Source organism: Danio rerio, chromosome 16 (genome assembly GCF_052040795.2).
Source record: "Danio rerio strain M-AB ecotype USA chromosome 16, GRCz13ab, whole genome shotgun sequence".
Classification (NCBI taxonomy): Eukaryota; Metazoa; Chordata; class Actinopteri; order Cypriniformes; family Danionidae; genus Danio; species Danio rerio.
Window position 1 is genome coordinate 38,620,255 of NC_141036.1, and position 23,621 is coordinate 38,643,875.

The window sequence follows — 23,621 nt, forward strand, 5'->3', positions numbered from 1 at the left end:
ACTTGGAAGTTCTGGAAAAAAATACAGACAATTACCTGTAAAATAACGTTTATTTTATTTTTTTTAATGTTTTATTTATACATTGTGAAACATTACAAAAATTTACAAAGACATAAACATTTAACAATAAGCAAATACACTGAAGAGTATTTTGAGCTAATAGTAATAATGAAAATAAATAAACAATAATAAATAAAAATAAGATAATAAAAATAAATATATAAATAAAATAAAAAACAACAACACTAGTGCAATCTTATATACATAAAAAACAAGTCTACAATGTGTTTACCAGAAGTAGTTTCCCATAAAAGCTGGGCATTAGGGGGTGGGGACTCAATCAGAAGGAGCAGGGTCAAGCTGAAGAGTTTGGACATATTTGCGAAGGGGTTCCCACAAATTAATAAAAATAGTGCTAGTTCAGTGAAGAGAGTACCTAATTTTTTCTAATTTCATAAAATAAAGAACATTTCTTATCCAACAAGAGTGAGAAGTAGGGTGAGGGCTCTTCCAGTTCAGAAGAATTAATCGCCTAGCCAGAAGGGTTAAGAAAGCTACAAAGTCTATAACGTTTATTTTTTACAGTAGAGTTACATAACGCATGTGCCTTGCTAGTCTAACATTCATCGTGTAAATTACATTTAACCTTAAATGAAGCAATATATCTACTTATGACTGGTTGAAAGATGCTCAATGTTTCCTACTCGGTCACTGCTGTGTCAGCCTGCATCATCCACACTAGCTTTACTGTGACATCATGTCCACCCACAATTCCCTGGTTGGCTTGAACTTCCTATGTCTATGCTCAGATCCTGTGCAAAACACACAAAAGCTCTATGTGTGGAGGAAACCAGAGAAAGCCACGGAGAATTGGTGACTGACATGTGTAGGTGGCTGAGGTAGATATTTTAGGATAACTTTGAAGCAAATAGTTCCTCTCTTTGAAACCATATCATGCGCGCTGTTGCTTCCTGTCACATAAACGCTTGAAGTGTATAGTTAGCAATCAAAAATAGGATCATCTTCATTTCAGACTCCTGCCAAAGGCTTAGTAAAGCGGTTATCATGCATTATTAGAGCCAGAATTATTTTCTCCAAAAACAATTTCCTGTGAAACTAAAAGTGAAGTGGTCCCTCAGAGAGAAAGGTCAATCTAAAGGGTGGTCATCTCGAGACCTTTCCTGCCTGTGATGAGAAAAACAGGTTTTCTTTATTAAAAAAAAAGTCTCAGCTTTCAGTGGGGGGCTACTGCTGGAACAAAAGCTCTGTTGTTTACTGGTCCTCTCTGGTGGTCTGCTCTTAAGCAAAAATACATGGTGAGCAATAGAAGTCAATTATAAATTATGAAACAAATTAAGTAAAACATGATGGGTTATGCGATAACAGACTTCCACCTACAGCGTTTAAATACCTGTGAGACTTTCAAGGAAAGTGTCGACACTCTGGGCTCTATTACCTTCAGCTCAAGTCTGACTTTAGGGTATGGCCATGATTTATGTGGCGATATTAAATGTCTCTCTAGACCAGACAGCTGAGAAACGGTAGCAGAGCCCTATAATGGAAAATATTATACTTTGGACCAACTTAAGCTAAAATGTTTAATTTTTCTTAAAGTTTAATTTTGACTTGGTTTTACAAAAGAAAAATTAATATTAATCAAAAGATTTATTCTGCCGAAGGAAATAAAAAACATTCACTTAAAGGAAAAATATTGTTTCATAGACCATGAATTAATTGAATCGAATGCATTTAGTATTTTCTAGGTGGTTTGATTGTTGCTTTAAGACAAATTGAATAAAACAGGTTAAAACCAGAAACCATCATTTTGAACTTATTAATTTTCTTTTCAGCTTAGTCCCTTTAATAATCAGGGGTCACCACAGCGGAATGAACAGCATATGTTTTGCGCAGCAGATGCCCTTCCAGCCACAAATGCTACCTGACCCAGCCATGGCTCGAACCAGCAACCTTCTTGCTGTGAGACAATCGTGCTACCCTTTGCGCCACTGTGACGCCCCGTTTTGAACTTAATCCAATATAAAAATGTGCTTTAAATGAAACACACAGTAGTTTCACTTTGTTAGTGTATGGAGACTGGACTGGTGGGATTTATTATTATTATTATTATTATTATTATTAGTAGTAGTAGTAGTAGTAGTAGTAGTATCTATTTGGCGACACGGTGGCTCAGTGGTTAGCACTGTTGCCTCACATCAAGAAGGTCGCTAGTTCCAGCCTCGGCTGGGTCAGTTGGCATTTCTGTGGGGAGTTTGCAAGTATTTTTGAAAGATTTATGATATTTTAGAACAGTAAAAATGTCAAGCTGAATAATTTAAATGAATCACTGACTTCTGCTGTCTTCATTAGTTTCAAAACACAGATTTCTTTTCAATTTAAAACATTATCTTTGAATATATTTTCTGCAGGAGGTACTGTTGTCCTAAAAAAAAAAGTAAATAAAATAACTGGCAGTTCATTCCACTGTGGCGACCCGAGATTAATAAAGGGACCAAGCAGAAAATAAAATGAGTGAATAAAAAATCTTACACATACCTTAGGAACGGTATTACAGAGATTTTTGGCGGTTTTAAAACCTTGACTTTTCCAAACCGTGGTATACCTTGAAAACGGTTATCATCCCATGCCTAACTGGGTTGCACGTAGTAGGGTATCCGCTGTGTAAACATACGGTGGATAAGTTAGCGGTTCATTCCGCTGTGGAATAAAGGGACTAAGCCGAAGAGAAATTAATGAATGAATTACTATTTTATCCATAATCTTTATTTTTGTTTAAACATTTTGTATATAAAATATAATAAATGCAAAAATTAAATAATAACAATATTATAATATTATGCTAATTAATATAATCTTTTAATATTTATTTATTCATTTTTTTCCACAATATATTGTTTATATATAATACTATACAATATACAATACTTAACACACATATGTACGTGTGTGTGTACACATACTATATATATATATACTTTATATTACATTTTATTTGTTGTGTTAAATGTTATTAAAGCTGGATCTCTCAAAAAAGTTTATTAATATTATTATTTATTAATATTTTATTTTATTATTTATTATTATTAATATTATTATAAATATATTCATTTATTATGATTATTATTATTATATGTGTTTAACACAAATGTCTATCTATCTATCTATCTATCTATCTATCTATCTATCTATCTATCTATCTATCTATCTATCTATCTGTCTGTCTGTCTGTCTGTCTGTCTGTCTGTCTGTCTGTCTGTCTGTCTGTCTGTCTGTCTGTCTGTCTGTCTGTCTGTCTGTCCGTCCGTCCGTCCGTCCGTCCGTCCGTCCGTCCGTCCGTTTGTCCGTTTGTCCGTCCGTCCGTCCGTCCATCAATCCATCCGTAGTGAACTAGGGCTGCACAATATTGAAAAAAAAATCTGATATTGGAATATTTTGTATTTCTGCAATATGTGATTCCAGCAATTATTATATAACCTGCAGAATTTGGAAAAAAACATTGTTATTAAGTTTTCAGGTATTTATTAATTATTTAATTTATTTGTTATTTTAAATGTATAAATTAATTCTTCAAATGGAGCCAATTGCAAAGAATAGAATTGCAGTGTGCTCTTATCTTGTTGTTTTCACCTTTTAAAAGTGATATCAGTTGGAGGATGTGCGCTAAACTATTCAGACCTGATGAGAAGCTTTTCACATACCATCCTTTAAATTATGTCTTTGACCCGGTCATATCATAATTACGGTATTAAACTTCACTGCCTTTCCTCCTGAGCTGCCGACTGAAATTTATGCTTTGTTGAAGAGTTCAGTTTGTCTGTTGGAATATTTTCTCTGGCTGATGCTGGGATTTTCCGTGCCTCAGGCTGGATGTAGCAGAACGAATGAGAGAAGCAGAAATGGCTACTGTAGATTCACTGTCACCAGGAGCCAGATCTAAAAGTGCTTAGCTAGCTCTTCTCCTCTGCCATCTGAAAGCTGGCTTCACACCACATATGTGTCACATAAAATCACACAGTAATAAACTCATGGCAGTAATTTTCAATGATCAGTTGCAAACAAATGCATTGAGTGAAAGCACTGAGTAGACACGTAATACACATGCAGGTGTGTTACAGTTTTTCTCAGTCGCTTTTATACATTTCTCAGATCAGAATTGAAATTCTCAAAACTACCTGTTCAATCATCAGATCATTGCATCACTTGTGCACAACAAAAAGTAGTCTCTCATTTATTTAAACAAGTTGCAAATGCTTCTGAACATCCATGCAAATGATCAAGTGTAATTCTCTAATGTTTCCTACATTATCAGTTGGTTATGTCATGTTGACCAAAATGTATTATTTTGGTCTCTGTTGAATAGTCTCACCCCCACAAGATTTAACTGTTTGTTTATGGCATAAGTATTTGGGCTCTATCATACACCCGCCGCAATAAGACGCAAGATGTGTTTGCCGCAATTTGTTGGCATTTTCAGATCAACGCAACACTAATTTTCCCGTTTTGCACCACTTTGTTTAAATAGTAAATCCATTTTCGCCAATTTGTGGACTGATGGGTGTTCCAGTCTACAAAGGAGGTGTGTTAAGGCACATTGTTGGCATGTTGCAATTTTAAGGAGCTAAAATAGCAGGTCTAAAGTCCAGCACAGAGCATGTTAGTTGTGCACCTTAAACGCTTACACATTGCTTAATACGCACAGGATGTACATCAATACACAATTATCTTAACAAATAAATTCATTCATTCATTCATTCATTTTCTTGTTGGCTTAGCCACCTTATTAATCCAGAATGAACCACCAACGTATCCAGCAAGTTTTTACGCAGAGGATGCCCTTCCAGTCACAACCCATCTCTTGGAAACATCCACACACACATTCACACACATTCACACACACACACACACACACACACACACACACACACACACACACACACACACACACACACACACACACACACACACACACACACACACACACACACACACACACACACACACACACACACACACTCATACACTACGGACAATTTAGCCTACCCAATTCACCTGTTCTGCATATCTTTGGACTGTGGGGGAAACGGAGCACCTGGAGGAAACCCACGCAAACGCAGGGAGAACATGCAAACTCCACACAGAAAATCCAACTGAGCCGAGGCTTTTGCTTTGTCCAGAAAAAGAATTAAAGGATTAAAATATTAGAAAAAATATTACTTTTTACATTTTACTTTCTGCAGGTAGATTTGTCCACCTGTCAGGTTTTGGAGACGTATGCATCACTATATGGGGCTTAAGAATAGGACATATGTTTGGGTATAACTTTTTTTTTTACCACACTTCGTCATTATTGTTCATTTTTTTGTTTGCTGGAAATTAGAACTGAATTTAGAAATATTTTTCAAACAAATCTTTGAAATTAAAAATGTAGGCTAATGGATGTTTTCAGTGGAGTTCGTACAACACCGTTTCCTTACTCCACGAAAGTAAATAGAAAAAGTTATACATATATATATATATATATATATATATATATATATATATATATATATATATATATATATATATATATATATATATATATATGTATTTATATATCGGTAACTGACATGATAACTTGGTAAATTTCATAAAAAATTTCTAATTTCTATGAAATGTTTTAGGTAAGTAACTAGATTTTGCAGACATGCAATAAAGTTCTGAAGTTGCAGCAAACAGTTTTGGCATTTGCACTCAGTTTGAAAACAGACTGTTTTGAAAAATGTGCCAAAGCAATTGAGAAAAACTGTAATAGAAAAATTTTGTTTGAGCAAGAGACTGGGTTTTGCTGGTAATCCATGGTGTTTTTCTATTTATACATTTTGTTTTGAGAAATGCACTTATTGTTTTGCAAATTTTAATTCGGATCTGAGAAATGTACCAAAGTAACTGAGAAAAACTGTTGCTGTGAACATTATTTTAGTTATTTTAGTAACACGAAATATTGCAGTTTTCATATTTTTAATTAGTAATTGTGCTTCGATATTTAAAGTATTCTATTTTTATTATTACAAGTTTTCACATTGTATTCTTTGCATTTTTTCATAAATGTGTCATTTGCTGATTTTTTTCAAACTACTTATTTAAAATAAGCTGAAACAACACAATTCTTGAGGTTTTTGGGGAAAATCCACTTAATCCAATCCGCTTAAATTTGTAAAAACTAATAAGTTAACTTAATTTCTTCATGTTGTCCCAACACAAAGCGATTGTGTGGAACCCAGTGTTTTTTTCAATGTAGGTTTGTATTTTAGTTTTACGCACTGCGCACATTTAGTGAGTGTGTAATGGCCCCAAAGTGCCCTCCTAAATAGGTAGGCAAGTGAGCACACACATTTAGATTTCTTTCCACCAAATATTGATTATTTAACTCTTTTGTAGTAGTAAAAAATAGCATGGAATCTTCTTTTTATTTGATTAGTTGACATTTTATTTGTAAAAATTGCAACATTTTTGTAACTACAATTCGGAAATCTAGAAAACCTTTCAAGTGGTCTCAGCTCTGTTTTGTTTTCTTTTTTTCCAGTGAGGAAAATGACTGTAGTCAACTCAAATGACCCCGTTGCAGAATGCTTGTATTTCATTCCAAACAAAGCCAATTAGAGAGCGAGTAGGTTTCAGTTATTGCAGCTGTTTGACTGTTGTAGAGAACGGATAAGCACTCAGAAGATAATGAGACAGCTTGCTATTATCCAAGAGACTCAGCGTGATGATGCAATGCTGCACCCTGGATTCCTCCGTCTGAGAGCTCAAAGGGGGATTTGATCGGATCAGATATGATCCTCTCCCTGCCGCATCTCTGCCTGCTTCTTTCTAATCACCCTCTGTGGCATCCTTACAGTACATCCGCCTGTTTTCTTGTGAACTCTATACTTTGCTTCTAGTGTACTACATTACACCGAGCATTTAGGTCAAGTGCTTCCTTTTTCTGTTCCTTACTGTAGAATAATCGTCATCAGTCTTCCTTGTTTTTCTCCCTACTTCTCTTTAAACAAGAAATTTGACACATATCAAAAGCTTCAACTTTGCTCTTGAATATATTATGCATTCAGTGGAAGAATCATGCATTCAACTTTTGATTTCAGTAATGCTCATCTAAGATTATTTAATTTGAGTTTTTACAGCAGGATGGCCACCACCGGCACATACTTCATGTAATCAGATCACCAAAGCATGTTTAACTGCTCCCCTAGAGTCAAGCTTTCAGAGACACTCCTGCCGTTAATAAAATCCGCTTTATACATTAGTGCACTGATTCTAACTTTAGAGCTGGAAGGCCCATTGAGAGGATGTTTGTCTTCCAACAGTGAACTAATTCTCCAGATACAGCCACTACAATGGCCAACTTATGAGTCATTAATTGAATCATGTGTGTAACATTTCTTAAAAGAACTCCCTAAACCTCAACTGAACATCATAAGCCTTTTGAATAACCCTTTAGCTTTGTTTTTGAATGCCACTTTATTAGGTTTGCAATTTAACAAGTTATACATCGCAGGACCTTATTTTGACTGACAATGATTCATCAATGTGCTCAAAATATTTTAATCCATTCAGCCATGATAGCTTCACACAGTTGCTGTAGAACTCTTGGCTGCATATTAATGATCCAAATCTTCTTTTCCAGCGTAACCCAATTTTTCTCTATTGGATTGAGAATTGGTAACTGTTGAGGCCAATTGAGGATAGGGAACTTATTATAATGTTCAAGAAACCAGACTTGTGTCAGAAAGCTTAGGCTGATGACTTGTTGCCTTGCTGTCTTAACAGGCAGTGACTATAGAGGCAATGTTTGTACATGAAGGCAGCTGTAAAACAGGCTTCAGAAAGATTTAGAGTGCTTTGGTCATTGCTAAGGGAATATGTGCTTACTTCAACACAAAGTTCTTAAAAAGTGGACAACAATAGTAAGAAATTGTACATTTACAGACAAATTGACACCCAAGTGACGTTTAGAGTTGACATGTCTTTATTTTTAGCTCAACTGTCAGAAATTGAAGACACAGGATTGTGGGATATCGAAGGCGGTAAAATACAGATTAATGCTGCCTTCAAAATATGATCAGAAGAATCTCCTGAGACAGGGTGTGGAGCAGAATTTAGATTTGGATGTTCTTTCCTACCAATACTACCCATGCAATATTGCCTCTGAAGGCAGAGTTTTGGAGCTTTTGGTATTGGGACACAGCTTTAGTTTATTTGAGCTGTGTGACGTGGTGCATTATCCTCCTGGAAGCCATCACAAGACTGTAGTCATAAAGGGATAGACATAGTCAGCAACAATTCTCAAGCAGATTGTGTTTACAAAATGCTAAAGTGATACTAGGGGATCCAACATTTTTGACACGGATCCATCCTTTCAAGTTGTTTTTAGCCAAATTTGGACCCTGTCAACCTGCCTTCAAAAACGTCACAGTAGAAATCGAGACTCATCAGCCTTGGAAAACTTTAATCATTCTTCTGGTGTCCAATTTGTTGAGGCGGTGTGAACTGTAGCCTCAGGCCCCGTTTACACTAATGCGTTTTAGTTTGAAAACGCATAAGTTTTGCTACGGTTACGCCATCCGTCCACACTACGCCGGAGTTCTCGAGCGCCGAAAACGGAGCGTTTCGAAAACGCTGGAGAGGCCGTTTTCATTCTGAAACGCAGCTGCTCCGTCTCAGTGTGGATGATGGAAAACGGAGACATTTGAAAACGGAGGCGGGGCTGCAGACATTCGCCTCTCTGATTGGGGCTTTTCCTGAATATTAAGTAGCCTAACACGCACAGTTCAGTCCTGCATCTTCTCCGTGTAAGTTAAAACTTCGCAAGTTTGATCATGGCTGCAGTCTCTTCTTCTCAGTTTGATATGGAAAACAGACTATACCGAGGACACGGGTAAATCTTCAAAGGGAACAGTGTACTTTATAACTTCATTCACATCACCCTGGCTACGTTGTTTTACTTTCTCAACAAATGTAAACATGATTTAAGGAACTGCCTATTTTCATTTTAATATTAACAACTAAACAGACAGCAAAAATGTTGAGGCGCCGTGCTGCAAATATGAGCGTCATCTTCACTGTGTGCATATTTATAACAAAACGGAGCCTACAACAACTGCCTCCTTTCAATTTCAGTGAAAATACGAAACACACCCTCTCTTTGCTGAATATCAGTTTTAATCGATAATGGACATTATAAAACTATAACATACAATAAGTTTATACATTATAGAAAATAAAGGCAAGCGATCAGTCAATATACAGAATGTACGTGCTTACATTAATCATTAACTTATCTTTGCGCTTAGCCAAAACACGTTACCTGAGAACAAGTAATAGATTCCAATGTCCAATGAATATGTCGTTAAATAAAGACAACAAGATGAAAGAAATATTCCGTTTAATAAATATAGTGAGGTTAGATCCAGCGGGAGATGCTTGATGAGAAGTCCGACTAGCACAGCTCTCATCTGGGTAGATTGGCTACAGCGCTTGCCTGAGAGTGTGTGTGTGGTCACGTGATGTGCGTTTTCAGCGTTTTGGTGTGGACGGAGAGCAGTTCAGAAACGCTGGGTGAAACGCGAGTGTGGACGCGGATCGTTTTCATTCTAAAACGCCGTTTTAAAACTAAACCGCACTAGTGTAAACGGGGCCTCAGTTTGCTGTTCTCAGCTGACAGGAGTGAAACTGCTGTGCTGTTCTGAGTCACCTATTTGAGTTACTGTTGTCTGTCTATTAGTTTAAACCAGTATGGCAATTCACCTCTGACCTCTGGCATCAACAAAGCAATTTTACCCTCAGAAATGTACGTCTGAACCATTTCTGGAGATGTTTGTTTGTAAAAATACTAGTAGATTAGTATCTTTCAAAATACTCCCAGCAGGCACAGAACGTAAATATGACGTCAGATTGACGTTGTATCCCAACATCGTGGGACGTTGCGTTTTGTAAATGAAAATTGAGTTGACGTCAGAACCAATGTCAGACCAACATCAGTATCTGGCAGGCGTTGGATTTTGGTCAGTTTCCACCGCAACCTAAAAACAACCAAATATCAAAGTCAAATGATGTTACAGCTTAACGTTGTGTGGATAATACCATTATGATGTCTATTAGAAGTTGAATTTTGCTTGCCTTACCTAAGGAATAAATGTCAGTATTTGATGTCAATATGACGTTAGTTTAAGATGTTGGCTCGACGTTGGAATTTTGGTCATCCGACATCATGACTTAAATCTAACCTAATAATAACTTCTTATGAAGTTGTGATACCTGCTGGGCTCATGCCAATCCATCTGGCACCAACAAACATGCCATGTTGAAATTCACCTACAGTAAACCACCTTTCCAATGCTCGTCCTGAAATTCAGAAGGTCATCTTGACATTCTTAAATGCATCGAGTTTCTGTTATAGATATTGATAATAGCACGATTAGTCCCTCTCTACAGGTCTAGAGCTTGGGTGTCACTCTTGTTTGAAGGTCACATCAAAAATATTACATGTACGGCATATTTCCACCTGCATACTATTTACTTTATGTCTTGATTAATGTAATGCACTTCTTACCTTCTAAATTCCTCCATAAACTTCTACTGGTTCAGAACTCTGCAGCTCCTGCCATCTCTAGGACTTCATCTGACAAGCACGTCACACCACTTCTCTATCAGCTTCACTGGCGTCCGGTAAAGTTTCATATTGATTGTAAAGTACTACTTCTCACTTTCAAGGCACATCATAATCCTGCTCCTCAATATCTTACCAAACTTCTCCATATTTTTACCCCTTTTCGCACTCTTAGATTAGCCAACTTTTTCTCCCTGGTGCCACCTCGCACTCGATTAAGCACTATAGGAGCCAGATCTTTTAGCTCCATGGGTTCTCACCTATAGAACTCGCTTCCCCTGGACCTAAGGAGCAGTGATAGTCTTAACACTTTTAAATCGTGTCACAAGACTCATCTTTTTAGGCAGGCTTTCTTTTGACTATTTTTAGCACGGTATTTTATACTCACGATGTGTCTGTACCTGCAACTCCTTTCATGTATTTAAAATTTTGTTTGGCAATGTTTTATTAACTGTTTTCATTTGTTTTGGTATGGCTGTTAATGCTTGTTGCAAGGTAACAATGGGTGTCCAGAAAGACGCCAATATTCATTCATTCATTGATTCATTCATTTACTTTTCGGCTCAGTCCCTTTATTAATCTGGGGTCACCACAGCGGAATGAATCGCCAACTTATCCAGCATATGTTTTATGCAGCAGATGCCCTTCCTGCTGCAACCCATCACTGGGAAACAGCCATACACTTCCATTCACACACATACATTATGACAATTTAGTTCACCCAATTTACCTATACCGCATGTCTTTGGGCTTGTGGGGAAAACTGGAGCACAGAAATGCCAACTGACCCAACTGAGGCTCAAACCAGCGACTTTCTTGCTGTAAGGCGAAAGGGTTATCCCACTAGGCCACCATGCTGCCCTTTTATTATTATTATTATTTAGTAATTGTGTGATTGGTTGATTAGATATTAGTGTTAAGCAGTTAAAAAAAAGCTTACCTAATAAAGTGTCAGCAGTGAATAGAAGCTTATTTAAGGCTTCACTGTTTTCTTCACAAGTGTTTTTACTGTCATAACATTAAGATGAAAAATAGCTGTTAGCTATTAACAAAATATCATTTTCCTCCTTTTTTTCCTCCTAGGGATTTCTGGCCAAAGGAAATTTTTCTGCTTCTGTGCTTAGTGGCCTCTTCCTCCACTTGAGCTGATTTGAAAAACACCCTCAGCAAATTGACCATAGAGGTGAGTCACATGACCTCGTCTTTTACAAACCCTGACCTTCTACGCTGCTAAAGAAGGGGTAGCACAATGTGCTCAAGTCCCTAAGGAGTACATTTCTCCTGGTCTGCGGATGTGTTTATAATGTTACCCTGCCGACAGGCTCTCACATGACATCACCTACACTGGGCCTCTCTCTAGTGACATCATCCTGTACCCTAATTTTACTGGCTCTTTCCTTCTGACCTCAGATTGACCTTGAAACAATTATAGAGGGTTTTCCATCAGAGATCTTGGAGTGGAGATTCCTATTTCCTCAAGCCTGCACGAATCATGTGGTATCTATAAATCCTTTGCAAATGTGAAAGAACAGTTCAGATGAGTTTGGATGGATCACTGGGATCGTTTATATTTTTACAACACATTTTCATTTTGTTACTATCAGATGTTAGACAGTCAAACAGTCAGAGTTCATTTCTGTAATAGAATTAGAGGGGTTAAGCGTCATGATGAGAGCTGCATTGCTGCCTAATCTCAACAGATCATGTATTTTTAGGGCTTTTGCTAGTGTATGCCCTACTCTGTGTTTTTTCATGCTTCCGAGGAGGTAACAAGTCCTGTAAGCCTCTAAAAGCTGTTTACGACAAGTGTTTGCCAATCACCATGGATCCTCCAAAACTCCTCTTATCCAAGCGTCCAGGTATGAAGTGATGTCATAAGGAATATAGAAGACTTGAATTAGAATTTTGTGAGTTTTAATTCTAGAATGTGGCGCTTAGAATCTTCAATGTTTCATTAAAATGTCAAATAACAGCTTAGATTTTTTTTAATTCAAAGAAATCATCCGTATTAAACAGCAACATGGCAAGTACAGTTGAGGTCAGAATTATTAGCCCCCCCTTGCATTTTTTTCTGTTTTAAATATTTCTCAAATGATGTTTAACAGAGCAAGGACATTTTCACAGTATGTCTGGTAATATTTTTTTCTTCTGGAGAAAGTCATTTGTTTTATTTCGGCTAGAATAAAAGCAGTTTTTCATTTTTTAAAAGCCATTTTAAGGTCAAAATCATTAGCCCCTTTAAGCTATATTTGTTTTCGATAGTCTACAGATTAAAAAAAAACACCGTTATACAATGACTTGCCTAATTACTCTAACCTGCCTAGTCAAGCTAATTAACCTAGTTAAGCCTTTAAATGTCATTTTAAGCTGTATAGAAGTTTCTTGATACTAATATCTACTAAAATATTATGTACTGTCATCATGGCAAATATAAAATGAATCAGTTATTAGAAATGAGTTATTAAAACTATTATGTTTAGAAATGTGTTGAAAAAATCTTCTCTCCGTTAAACAGAAATAAGAGAAAAAATAAACAAGGGGGCTAATAGTTTTGACTTCAACTGTACATTAGATTGCTTGTTATTTTACAATAACATTACATTTCAGAATAAAGAAACTTTAAAGGTGCAGTAGAAAACATTTTTTGTTGTGCTGGTCAAAATTTTCTTCACATTTCAATAGTAATGATTAAAGTAAAAGATCTAAATGTACTTATATGTAATTTTATATTCTGGGTAATGACGTTTTTATTTTAAACCTTTTTTGGTGCGCTAATCTTTTCAATAATATAATTTATTTTACATTCTTCATGTGATACAAAACACAGGCGTTTCGGTACAATACCTTCCTCAGTGTGAAACAATCCACTCACTCCACCCTTTTGACCCACAGTCAATCACATTACGTGATTAGTTAAACGGCCACTCAATAATTAAAAATAATCTCATTTTCATTTCAATATAGGCTGCCATAATTAACCACATAATAAATATTTATATTATTTCACAGTACAATAGCATATCAGTTATCATCATTCACTTATTCATGTCTACATCAATGCAATGAAATTCTGGGTAAGGCATAAGGCTAAAAAATGTTCATCTAATTAAAATTGGTTGGGCTGATAATTACCATAATTCTGATAGGTAGCCCAAACTGTCTGTCAACAAATGTAGATTTGTACAACTGCGCAGCTGTTCACACAGATCTGCCGTTTGCACGTGCACACTCGTTCACCTGCACACAAGAGAGAGACGGCAGTAAAAATAAATGCTGAATCAAAACTTTTAAACCCTGAATCAATATTGGAGTAACTTTTGCACACTGGAGGAAGGATGATCCCATGGCTGAAGTATTTCTTTTAGACAGGTAATGTTATGTTTTAAAAGTATTTTAGTCACACAAAGCTTATGTAGATGTTGTTTTTGAATGGGTTATATGCACAGAAGTGATGTTCAGCCACTGAAATCTTCCAGCAAAGGCTAATGTGACCTTTTCTAATTTCATAAGGGAGCTTTTACAGAATCCATAATGTACATTTTTATTTAGTTTAACAACAAAACATAAGTAAATAGTGCTATTCCGCCTAGCTTGCTTTACTGAGCTGAAGTTGGTTTTATACTCACATTGGGTCATTTTTGAACAATGACAACCTGTGATGCGCTCCCTATATTGTTTACCATGCTACTTTCAATATTCAGTCTGAATTAGCATGTAAGTATGGCTTAGGTGTAATTCCTGCACGCCACCGGCCAAGCACTAAGCATACAGTAGTCGTTTTAGGACAAAGCCTGTGAGAGAGTGAGACCAGAGATCCTTGCATGCATGAAATATTGCACATTATGACAAGATTTGCTAACTACACAACTGAAAATGTGCTAGATGTAATACAGTTTTTCATTCAGAATTACTGCACCTTTAAATTTGAGTTTTTGTCAATGCTCTAGACCAGTGGTTCTCTTACTGTAGTACGTGTTCCACTAGTGGTACGCAGGCTTCCTTCTAGTGGTACGCAGAGGAATAAAATGTCATGTACATGCTACACACATTTCAAAATTTATCAAAAATGATGTATATAATAAGTAATTTTTGACATATGGCCTATATTTTTGAGGTAATCTGCCACGTTTACTGGGCCTATTACGCTACTGTATTTCAACACTGCTCATTTTGGTGGGTGAGGTGCTCATTTTCTGAGGTGGTACTTGATGAAAAAAGTTTGAGAACCACTGCTCTAGAATATTCCACCAATTTATTCTTGTGATGTGCAAAGCTGAATTTTCAGCAACCATTACTACTGCTATTTAGCTTCATACCAACAATACATATCTTTCAGTCATTGGCTTGAAGGTTTGTGGAAACATAAATGCTAATTTATGCTTATTTGCTTATGTAATATATTAAAATATACTTTTATTAAATATACTTATTTAAGTTTATTAAAAACATACATATTGAAAAAAAAGGGATTTACTTAAAAGAGAAAGTCTTTACTGCACTTTTTATCAGCTTAATGCATACTTGTTACATTAAAACATTAATTAGTTCTTCATACCAGTTGTGTATTGACCCGAAACTGCAGTCTAGGGGAGAATGTATCTAGGTAATAGGAATTGTGTGCGTTCACAGAGTTATAAACATAGGAGAGGAGTTGAAGTGAGCTAATCAGATTATAACAATGAGCTAAGTATGTCTGCGGATGATCAGTGCATTTTCACAGGTCACGTCTAGTCTTGAGGTGTTGCTATGATACGAATGCACTGTTTCAGTGGTTGGCCTCAGTGGTCAAAGCCAACACATTTTTTAAAGGCTGCCCTAGTATTCAATACATAGCCTTTGCAGATCACTTCATAACAAGTATTCCATCATTTATACACCGTTCCACAAAAAGGTCGGCTTCAGATTGGAGAAAGACAAAAAGCTTTTACATTTCCTCTCGTTAACAAGGAGCTTATCTGAACCAGCGGATTTGTGTGAATGACAGAGAGGTCTACCAACTAATGTATTGGTTGTTTGTCAACAAAGCCTGATCTCTCTGAGCTAAACCTGATAAGAAGATCCAAAACAGGATTTGTAGTTTGCTAAAAACAAACAAGAACTGTTGCATCAAGAAGCTAACACATATGTGTCAACAATAATTATCATCTGTATAGCCAAAAAAGGCAAAATGCATTAAGTATGCATATCTTTTTTCAAAATTAAATACAATAATAAAATGTATTATTATTAACAATATACATAGCATATATATATCGTCACCTTGGAATTATAAGGTTTTATCTGCGTTCTGAATGATTTTGAGATATTGAGCTTCAAAGTTTTTGCATTCCATAGCAAACAGTGTGTGTCTGATAATATTTTTTTCTTCTGGAAAAAAATCTTCTTTGTTTTATTTTGACAAGAATAAAAGCAGTTTTCATTTTTTTTAAATCCATTTTAAGGTCAAAATTATAAGCCCTTTTAAGCTATATTTGTTTTTGATAGTCTACAGAACAAACCATCGTTATACAATGACTAACCTAATTACCCTAACCTGCTTAACCCAATTAACCTAGTTAAGCATTTAAATGTCACTTTAAGCTGTATAGAAGTGTCTTGAAAAATATCTACTAAAATATCATTTACTGTCATCGTGACAAAGATAAAATAAATCAGTTATCAAAAATGAGTTATAAAACTATTATGTTTAGAAATGTGTTGAAAAAAAATCTTCTCTCCGTTAAACAGAAATTGTGGGAAAAAATAAATTGTTAATAATTCAATTCAAGGGGGCTCATAATTCTGACTTCAACTGTGTGTGTGTGTGTGTGTGTGTGTGTGTGTGTGTGTGTGTGTGTGTGTGTGTGTGTGTGTGTGTGTTTGTGTGTTTGTGTTATTGTATAGGTAGACAAAAGACAGAATTAAAACATGAAAAATCAATACAACAAATTAATAAAAGCAACAGTATGAAAAATTATGTAAAATAAATGAAACTAATTTTGTTAAATGTTTTTAAAATGTACAATAAATGTTTAGATTGTACATTTATTTTAATATATTCAACTCAGGGTGTTCGTGGGGTCCTAAAATTTCTTAAAATGTCTTAAATCTCAAAAACAGATTTAATAAATGTTAGGCTTTAAAAGTCTTAAATTTACTGAAATAATGTGTTTAGGTCTTAAATCTTTTCATACAGGTCTTAGTTTTCCTTTGTTTATGTATACCCAATCTTGCCATTTACACCCATACAATCACCAACAATCCAATTCAATAAGCTTTTAGCCTTTTATTTAAAACAATGTAATTTTTTTTACTCTATTAACCCTAATTACCATACCGTAAAATTTTAATTATTTTTCTCATAATCACATTTGTTTAAAAGCTCCCCATGTATTTAGGGTTGCACGGTTTACCGGTACTATAGTAGTATTGCAGTAGATAATGTTGCATGTGGAAAAGTCACTAAAATGCTTACATGTTTGTGCAACAATAAACTATTTTATTTGAATAGTGTGTGGAGCCCTTTAAGGTTACAAAACTGTGTTGAATTCTCATGAGTCTAAAATTTGATTCATAACGGTCTTAAATTTAACTTAAGGAAACTTAGTGAAAACTGCAGAAACCCTGCTAACTGTATGTAATTTATTCTTGTTTTGGCAAAGAAAATCTTCAGCCACATGTAACAAGATCTTTCAGAATCTTTCTAATATGTTAATTTGATGCATTTATCATTGTTTTTATTATTGCTTTTTAAAAAGAGCCTTGCTTCTTAATACAGTTGAAGATGTTTTTATTAACAGCTAATAAAAACATTATAGGTTAAATTGATTTATGCAGAAGGAAAAAAATACAAATGTTTTTAAATGCTAAAAGTTATTTACAGAAAAAGAAATGCCTTGTGCAACAATAAAAACACACTAATATATTTTCAAAACTTGCTTTCGAAGCCAGTTTAAATAAGTTCACCTTATTAAATCTTCAAGCTGATTAAGACCTTCAAATCTGATTTAAATAAAATGAGAGATACTGGGTTTGCAGGTGGTAAAAAAACGCTTTGAATTTGGCAGCAGGAAAAAGTGTAGCCTATAAGGGGATGTGGATGTTCTCACTAAAGGATTAAAGGCAGATAGGTAGGGAAACGAGAGTAAGAGGGGATTTACACACTAACACACTTCTGCCTTTAACTACAGTATCTTGTTATAGAGTGTTTATGGAATCACAAAGGCACGTCTTGACAATTGCGGGAATTCTGACTACTGAGTTCTCTTTTTGAAACAAGTCATGTCTGCGGGTGAGTGAGTGCTGTAATTGCATAGACACATGTTACATGAGGCTATCTAATACTTTGTAATGTTTTCATTTTCCTTTAGTGTGTAATGTCATTTAGGAAAATGGATTTATTCTGCCTTAAAATGAACACTGTTCCAGACTAGCCTAAAATGCACTGCTAAGAGTCCAGACAGTAGTGTGATTAATACTTTATTTAATTTAAAAGGTTTGGGTGGATCCAGTTTAGATAATCAAACCAAGTGGAAATGTTCATAATTAACATGGGGGGTGTGGTGGTGCAGTTGGTAGCGATGTCGCCTCACTGCAAGAAGGTCGCTGGTTCGAGCCTCGGCTGGGTCAGGCATTTCTGTTTGGAGTTTCCATGTTCTTCCCGTGTTCGCATTGGTTTCCTCTGGGTGCTCTGGATAAGATGGTGGTCCATTTCGCTGTGGCGACCCCTGATTAATAAGGGACTAAGCCAAAAAGAAAATGAATGAATGAATGAATGAATGAATGAATGAATAACATAATTTTAGCATGATAGAAGGTTTGTATACAGCTGGCACACCAATATCCCAAAAATTCTATGTGTTTTAGCATTTTCCACCAGCCCAACTCCTCAACTAAGTCTGAGGGGTTTATTCATTTCATCTAAAAGTTTGTGTTTTATTTAGACTGGAAATATGTGAAAATATTAAATATGTATAACATGTACATTTGTTTAGGTAGCCTTTAATTTTAGGCAACCCCAAAACAGTTCTCATAGGTGGGCTTAACATGTTTAAAGGGCTCATAAAACAAGTAAAGGGGTCAAAATAGTGCTACAAACTTCTTTATCACACACACAGATGAAGATCTGTGGCATGGATTTGCATTCACTTATTGAAATCTGATATATGGAAACATATTCACAATATAAATGACAATCAATTTATAGTTGTATTTTACATATGTTAAATTTAAACTCTTTTCAAAATATTGCAAAAATGTCCAATTGCATTATTTATTTTCAGCTAAAGGAGTTTTAAAAAATTACATATATGTGTGTGTGTTCATATACCCAGCAGGCACAGGATGTAAACATGACGTCAAATTGATGTTGTAGCCCATCGTTATGGGGACGTTGCGTTTTGTTTCGAAATCGGGTTAACATCAGAACCCAACTTCAGGCCGAAGTCAATGTCAAATGCCCAACCTAAAAATCAACCAAATATCAATGTCTAATGGTTTACAGCTTGATGTTGAGTAGACATTACCACTATGACGTCGATCAGACGTTGGAATTTGGATGCCATACCTGATAAATAAATGTCAGTATTTGACATCAATATGACGCTGATTTAAGATGTTGGCTCGACGTTGGATTTTGATCACTTTCCAACACAAATCAACTAAATATCAACTATATTTGACATTGTTATTGGATGTCAAAATAACGTTGTCCTTAGACACTGGGTAGGCATTGAATTTTTGTCACCTGACTTAACAAACTACATCTACCCTAATATTAATGCCTTATGATGTTGTGTGCCTGCTGGGTATATTTATTTATAGCCATATCGTCACCTTACAATTATAAGGTTCTTTCTGACATTTTTGTCAAAATTGGGTTGTTGAAATATTATTATTAAATGACAAGTTATTTACATTATGGTATGCTTCATATAAGTTTTTTACATTTTAAGACTTTTAAAACAAACAAATGTTACACACATACCATTTGCTATATGGAATGCAAAAACTTTGAAGCTCAATATCTCAAAATCATTCAGAACGCAGATAGAACCTTATAAATCCAAGGTGACGATATATGGACACCTATATAAAAGGATTGCTAATATATGTGAACACGTGTACATATTTGTAATCCCAGCAGCATCTGTAATGAATTGTAATGAGCAACATTTGCTACTGTGAAAAAGAAAAACCCAACAACTTCTCGAGCAGTCTGTCTTTCTGTCCCATTTAGATGTCTTTGGTCTGTGTTGCATACAGTTCCTAACTCCGTCAAACAAAACCACAGTTCATCTGAGACAGTTTTTCAGCAGTCTTTTCCCACATTTTTGGTGTGCACCAAAATTCAGATGGTAGCATTGACATTAATAATTTAACCCAACTAAACTTTCCAAGAGTGAACACACCCTGAAATACCATCATATGGCCTCTTTAAAGAACAACTGAGTAGTGTCTGGACATTTGGGTAGCTGGATCTGCACTACATCAGACTAATTATGCTGTATGAAACACTGTTAAAATCCGTCTGTTGTTGTAAGAGCTGTAATGACAAACACACCTTTTGTGGTTTCAACCAGGCCTACTGTACACAAAGCACAATTTTGCCTCCTGGCATGTGAGCGTGTCAAATCCTCATTGAATATCACTTCCCTTTTAAAATTCTCATCATACAAACATTCTTAGAACTATCCAGCATGACCCAAAAAAAAAAAAAAGATATATATATATATAAATGTCTTTTGCTGAGATTTTATAAATACACCCTCTAACCAGAGGCTGGTGTGCATGCCGTGGCAATCCAGTCTAGCATCTTTGCGTTTTATTACAGGGGCTCTCTGCGCCTAAAAAAACTGAAGCACGGTGAAATCATTCATTTTCTGGTCTGATGTCATCTCAGACTCTCCATAATTGCCGGAGTCCGGCGTCTTGTGTCTATAATTGGTAGAGACACCGCAAACTCTGTGAGAAGACACTGTAGGTGGGTACTGGTGGATTCATTATTTTGTCGTTAAATTGAAGCGGGAGGTCATCAAAAGGAAAAACTTTTCTCTTCTTTTTTTCTTCCTTGTTCTTTTTTCACTGTGGTTTGAAAACCAGGCCTTCGAGGCAAGTTCAGTTTGTCTGTCTGTTGCTGTTGAGAACCGGTTGCAGTTGCTGACTGATGTGGGGTGCTTGTAGAGGGTAATGATAGATCTGTTTCCCAGAAACCTGCTGTAATCCAGCACATTTTAAATGTATGTTGATAATTTTATATAATTTATGCAACCATAAAAGCCATGGAGGTTATTTAGGGTGAAGACATCGGAGGAAGCACATACTTGCAGTAAAGCTAGCTAAGAGGAAGTGATGAATATTTGTGTATACTGTACCATCCTGGCCATGAATTGTTGCTGCTGTGATGTATTCTGGTGGGAAAAACACCACAACATATTTGCTGTTATTTTAGGACAGATGTCATCCGAGGTCATGCCATACAGAAACACAGTGAAGTATATTTTTTTGAACTCAAAAATGCTCTGAATGTTTGAATGAATAACAATGAGATGTTGTTCCTACAAAAAGAGTGTGATGAAAGATGTAGGAGGGTTTGTGAAAATCTAATATCACCCTCCCACAAGCTGCAAAATAAAGCCAAATAGTGCTATGATTGTTCCTGTTTTCTTCTATGAAAAAAGTTCCTCTGTCACAATGCTGACCGCCTTCTCGTTTCTCTTTAAAGGGATCGTTCACCCAAAGATTAAAACATTTAGTTAACTTTCTTCTTCAGTAGATCATTACAGAATACTTTAGATCAGGGGTGCCCAAACCTTTTCTCATGCAGGGCCAAAAAAACTATCTTCATTAAGTGGGTGGGCCGAAGGTAAATACACCAAACTATTACATTAATGCTGCCAATTTCCTAATTTATTAATATTGAAAAAAAAAAAAAACTTTAATCATGTTAGTAATTCCACTTTTTTTTTTTTTTACATTTTTGAATGAACTTCTTACAAGAAAAACACATACAACACACTTATAACACGATGCTGAGCAATACTAAAACTTCGGCATCTGAACCTGCCGTTGCCTTGATTTGCTCGTCGATGTCTTGTGTATTGTCCTCTATCTTCAAGTGACAGTATTTAGATTTTTAAAAATCTGATTCTTGCACAACATTTAATTGAAACATTTAATTTTAGTTGACTTTTTTTTGTAGCTCAACAAACAAACAAACAAACAAACAAACAACAGGTTACGTTAAATTTAAAATGACGATCTCTGTTGAAGGCATTTTCCGCAACCTTCATTCTAAATCTCTTCTAAGATGGGATGGTGGGCCAAATCAAAGGTTACCGCGGGCCCTACTTTGGGCATCTCTGGTTTAGATGAAACCATAGTCCTTGGTGATTTAAAAAAATCCACATCAATGGATTCTGGCACTTTCAAAGTAAAAAAAAAAAAAAACACATAAAAAAACTATGTATAACAGTGTATATAATCAGAAGATACATTCACAAGTATTGAATTTGTTTTGCCTGTAGGCCTGTATGTTATTATTATTATTTTAAATGCTGGTAAGTGATTGACGCACAATTTTATGAATTACCACATGGACTACAGTTGCAACCAAAGGTTTTAACTTTTTAATCTGTATAAAATAAAGCTAAAAATAAAGATATAACATAAAGTAATCTAAATTTTAGATGGCTTGGGAAGGTAAGTAACTGCAGATGTCCATTGTTGAAAAAACAGCAAGTGCCTGCCTGGAGGCTGGTTAGGCAGGGTTTGAAGAGTGCTTGCTGGTTATAGCTGGTTCCTGCTGGTCATGAGCTGGTTTAAGATGGTTCTTTGCTGATCATGCTGATCCTGACCAGCACCATGGTTCCAAACCTACTTGATTCTCAAGAGTCTATTAGGGTCATTATCACTCTAAAGTGCCTTGGAGACATCAAAATTAAAAATAAAAAGTTTGAGATTTCTGATTTAACTACTGTTGTATTAATTTGGCCTTGGGCTGTAAAAAGTTAATGTTGGTCAAGCTCCTGCACTTTTTTACAAATAATCTGCAAGCAGAAAAACAGTAAACAAACCTCAAAATATGTCAACCCTGTCATGGACAATTTCAGAGTAGTTTAAGTATATTTTCATTGCAGTGTGATTATAAAATGTATATTTTCAGAAAAGTAATGTGTCCCTTCACCAACCCAGCTTTTTAGATTATGGAACAAGTCTATTCATAATAATGAAATAATGGACAAAAGATTTATTGATTCATTCATTTTCTTTTCAACTTAGTCGTTTTATTCATCTGGGGTTGCCACAGTGGAATGAACCTCCAACTTATCCAGCATATGTTTTACGCAGCGGATGCCCTTCCAGCTGCAACCCATCACTGTGGAACACTCTCTCATTCACACTCATAAGGACAATTTAGCCTACCCAATTCCCCTGTACCACATGTCTTTGGACTGTGGGGGAAACCGGACCACCCGGAGGAAACCCATGCGAACGCGGGGAGAACATGCAAACTTCACACAGAAACGCCAACTGACCCAGCCGAGGCTCGAACCAGCGACCTTCTTGCTGTGAGGCGACAGCACTGCCTACTGCACCATCCCGTCGTCCCGGACAAAACATTTATTTTCCAATAAAATATGCAATATCATGTATTGCATCTACAGGTGTGTGTGTGTGTGTGTGTGTGTGTGTGTGTGTGTGTGTGTGTGTGTGTGTGTGTGTGTGTGTGTGTGTGTGTGTGTGTGTGTGACATCAAAACATTAACTAATTGACAAAAAAATATTAAATAAGTAAATAAATAAAATGTCAATACCTATGCATATATCCAACCTGTCAAAGAAGAATTTGTGACAGGGTGGAAAATGACAGGGAGGACATTTTTAGCTCAAGATAGTATTCAACACAGTTTGTATTTGCAGCTGGCAAAGTGTTTCCTTTGTACACAGTTTAAAAGCAAGGATATTTATAAGTTCTGAAT

At 35.8% G+C, this 23,621-nt stretch overlaps 1 protein-coding gene across 2 annotated transcripts in view; it reads left to right on the forward strand.

Annotated features, from left to right (window-relative positions):
- Positions 1 to 23,294, forward strand: part of zdhhc18a (zDHHC palmitoyltransferase 18a) — a 284,455-nt gene extending 261,161 nt beyond the window's left edge. The window contains exons 11-12 of one of the 2 annotated variants that reach the window (XR_015510567.1): positions 11,747 to 12,522; positions 22,991 to 23,294. Coding sequence is in view for 1 of the 2 variants with exons in the window: in XM_087286025.1 (XP_087142151.1) it covers positions 11,747 to 11,787 (41 nt within the window). In the remaining variant the exon portion in view is untranslated. Of the gene's footprint in view, positions 1 to 11,746; positions 12,628 to 22,990 lie in introns of those variants that run through there. The other variant, XM_087286025.1, reaches the window with a different exon arrangement.
- Positions 23,295 to 23,621: the final 327 nt, after the last annotated feature.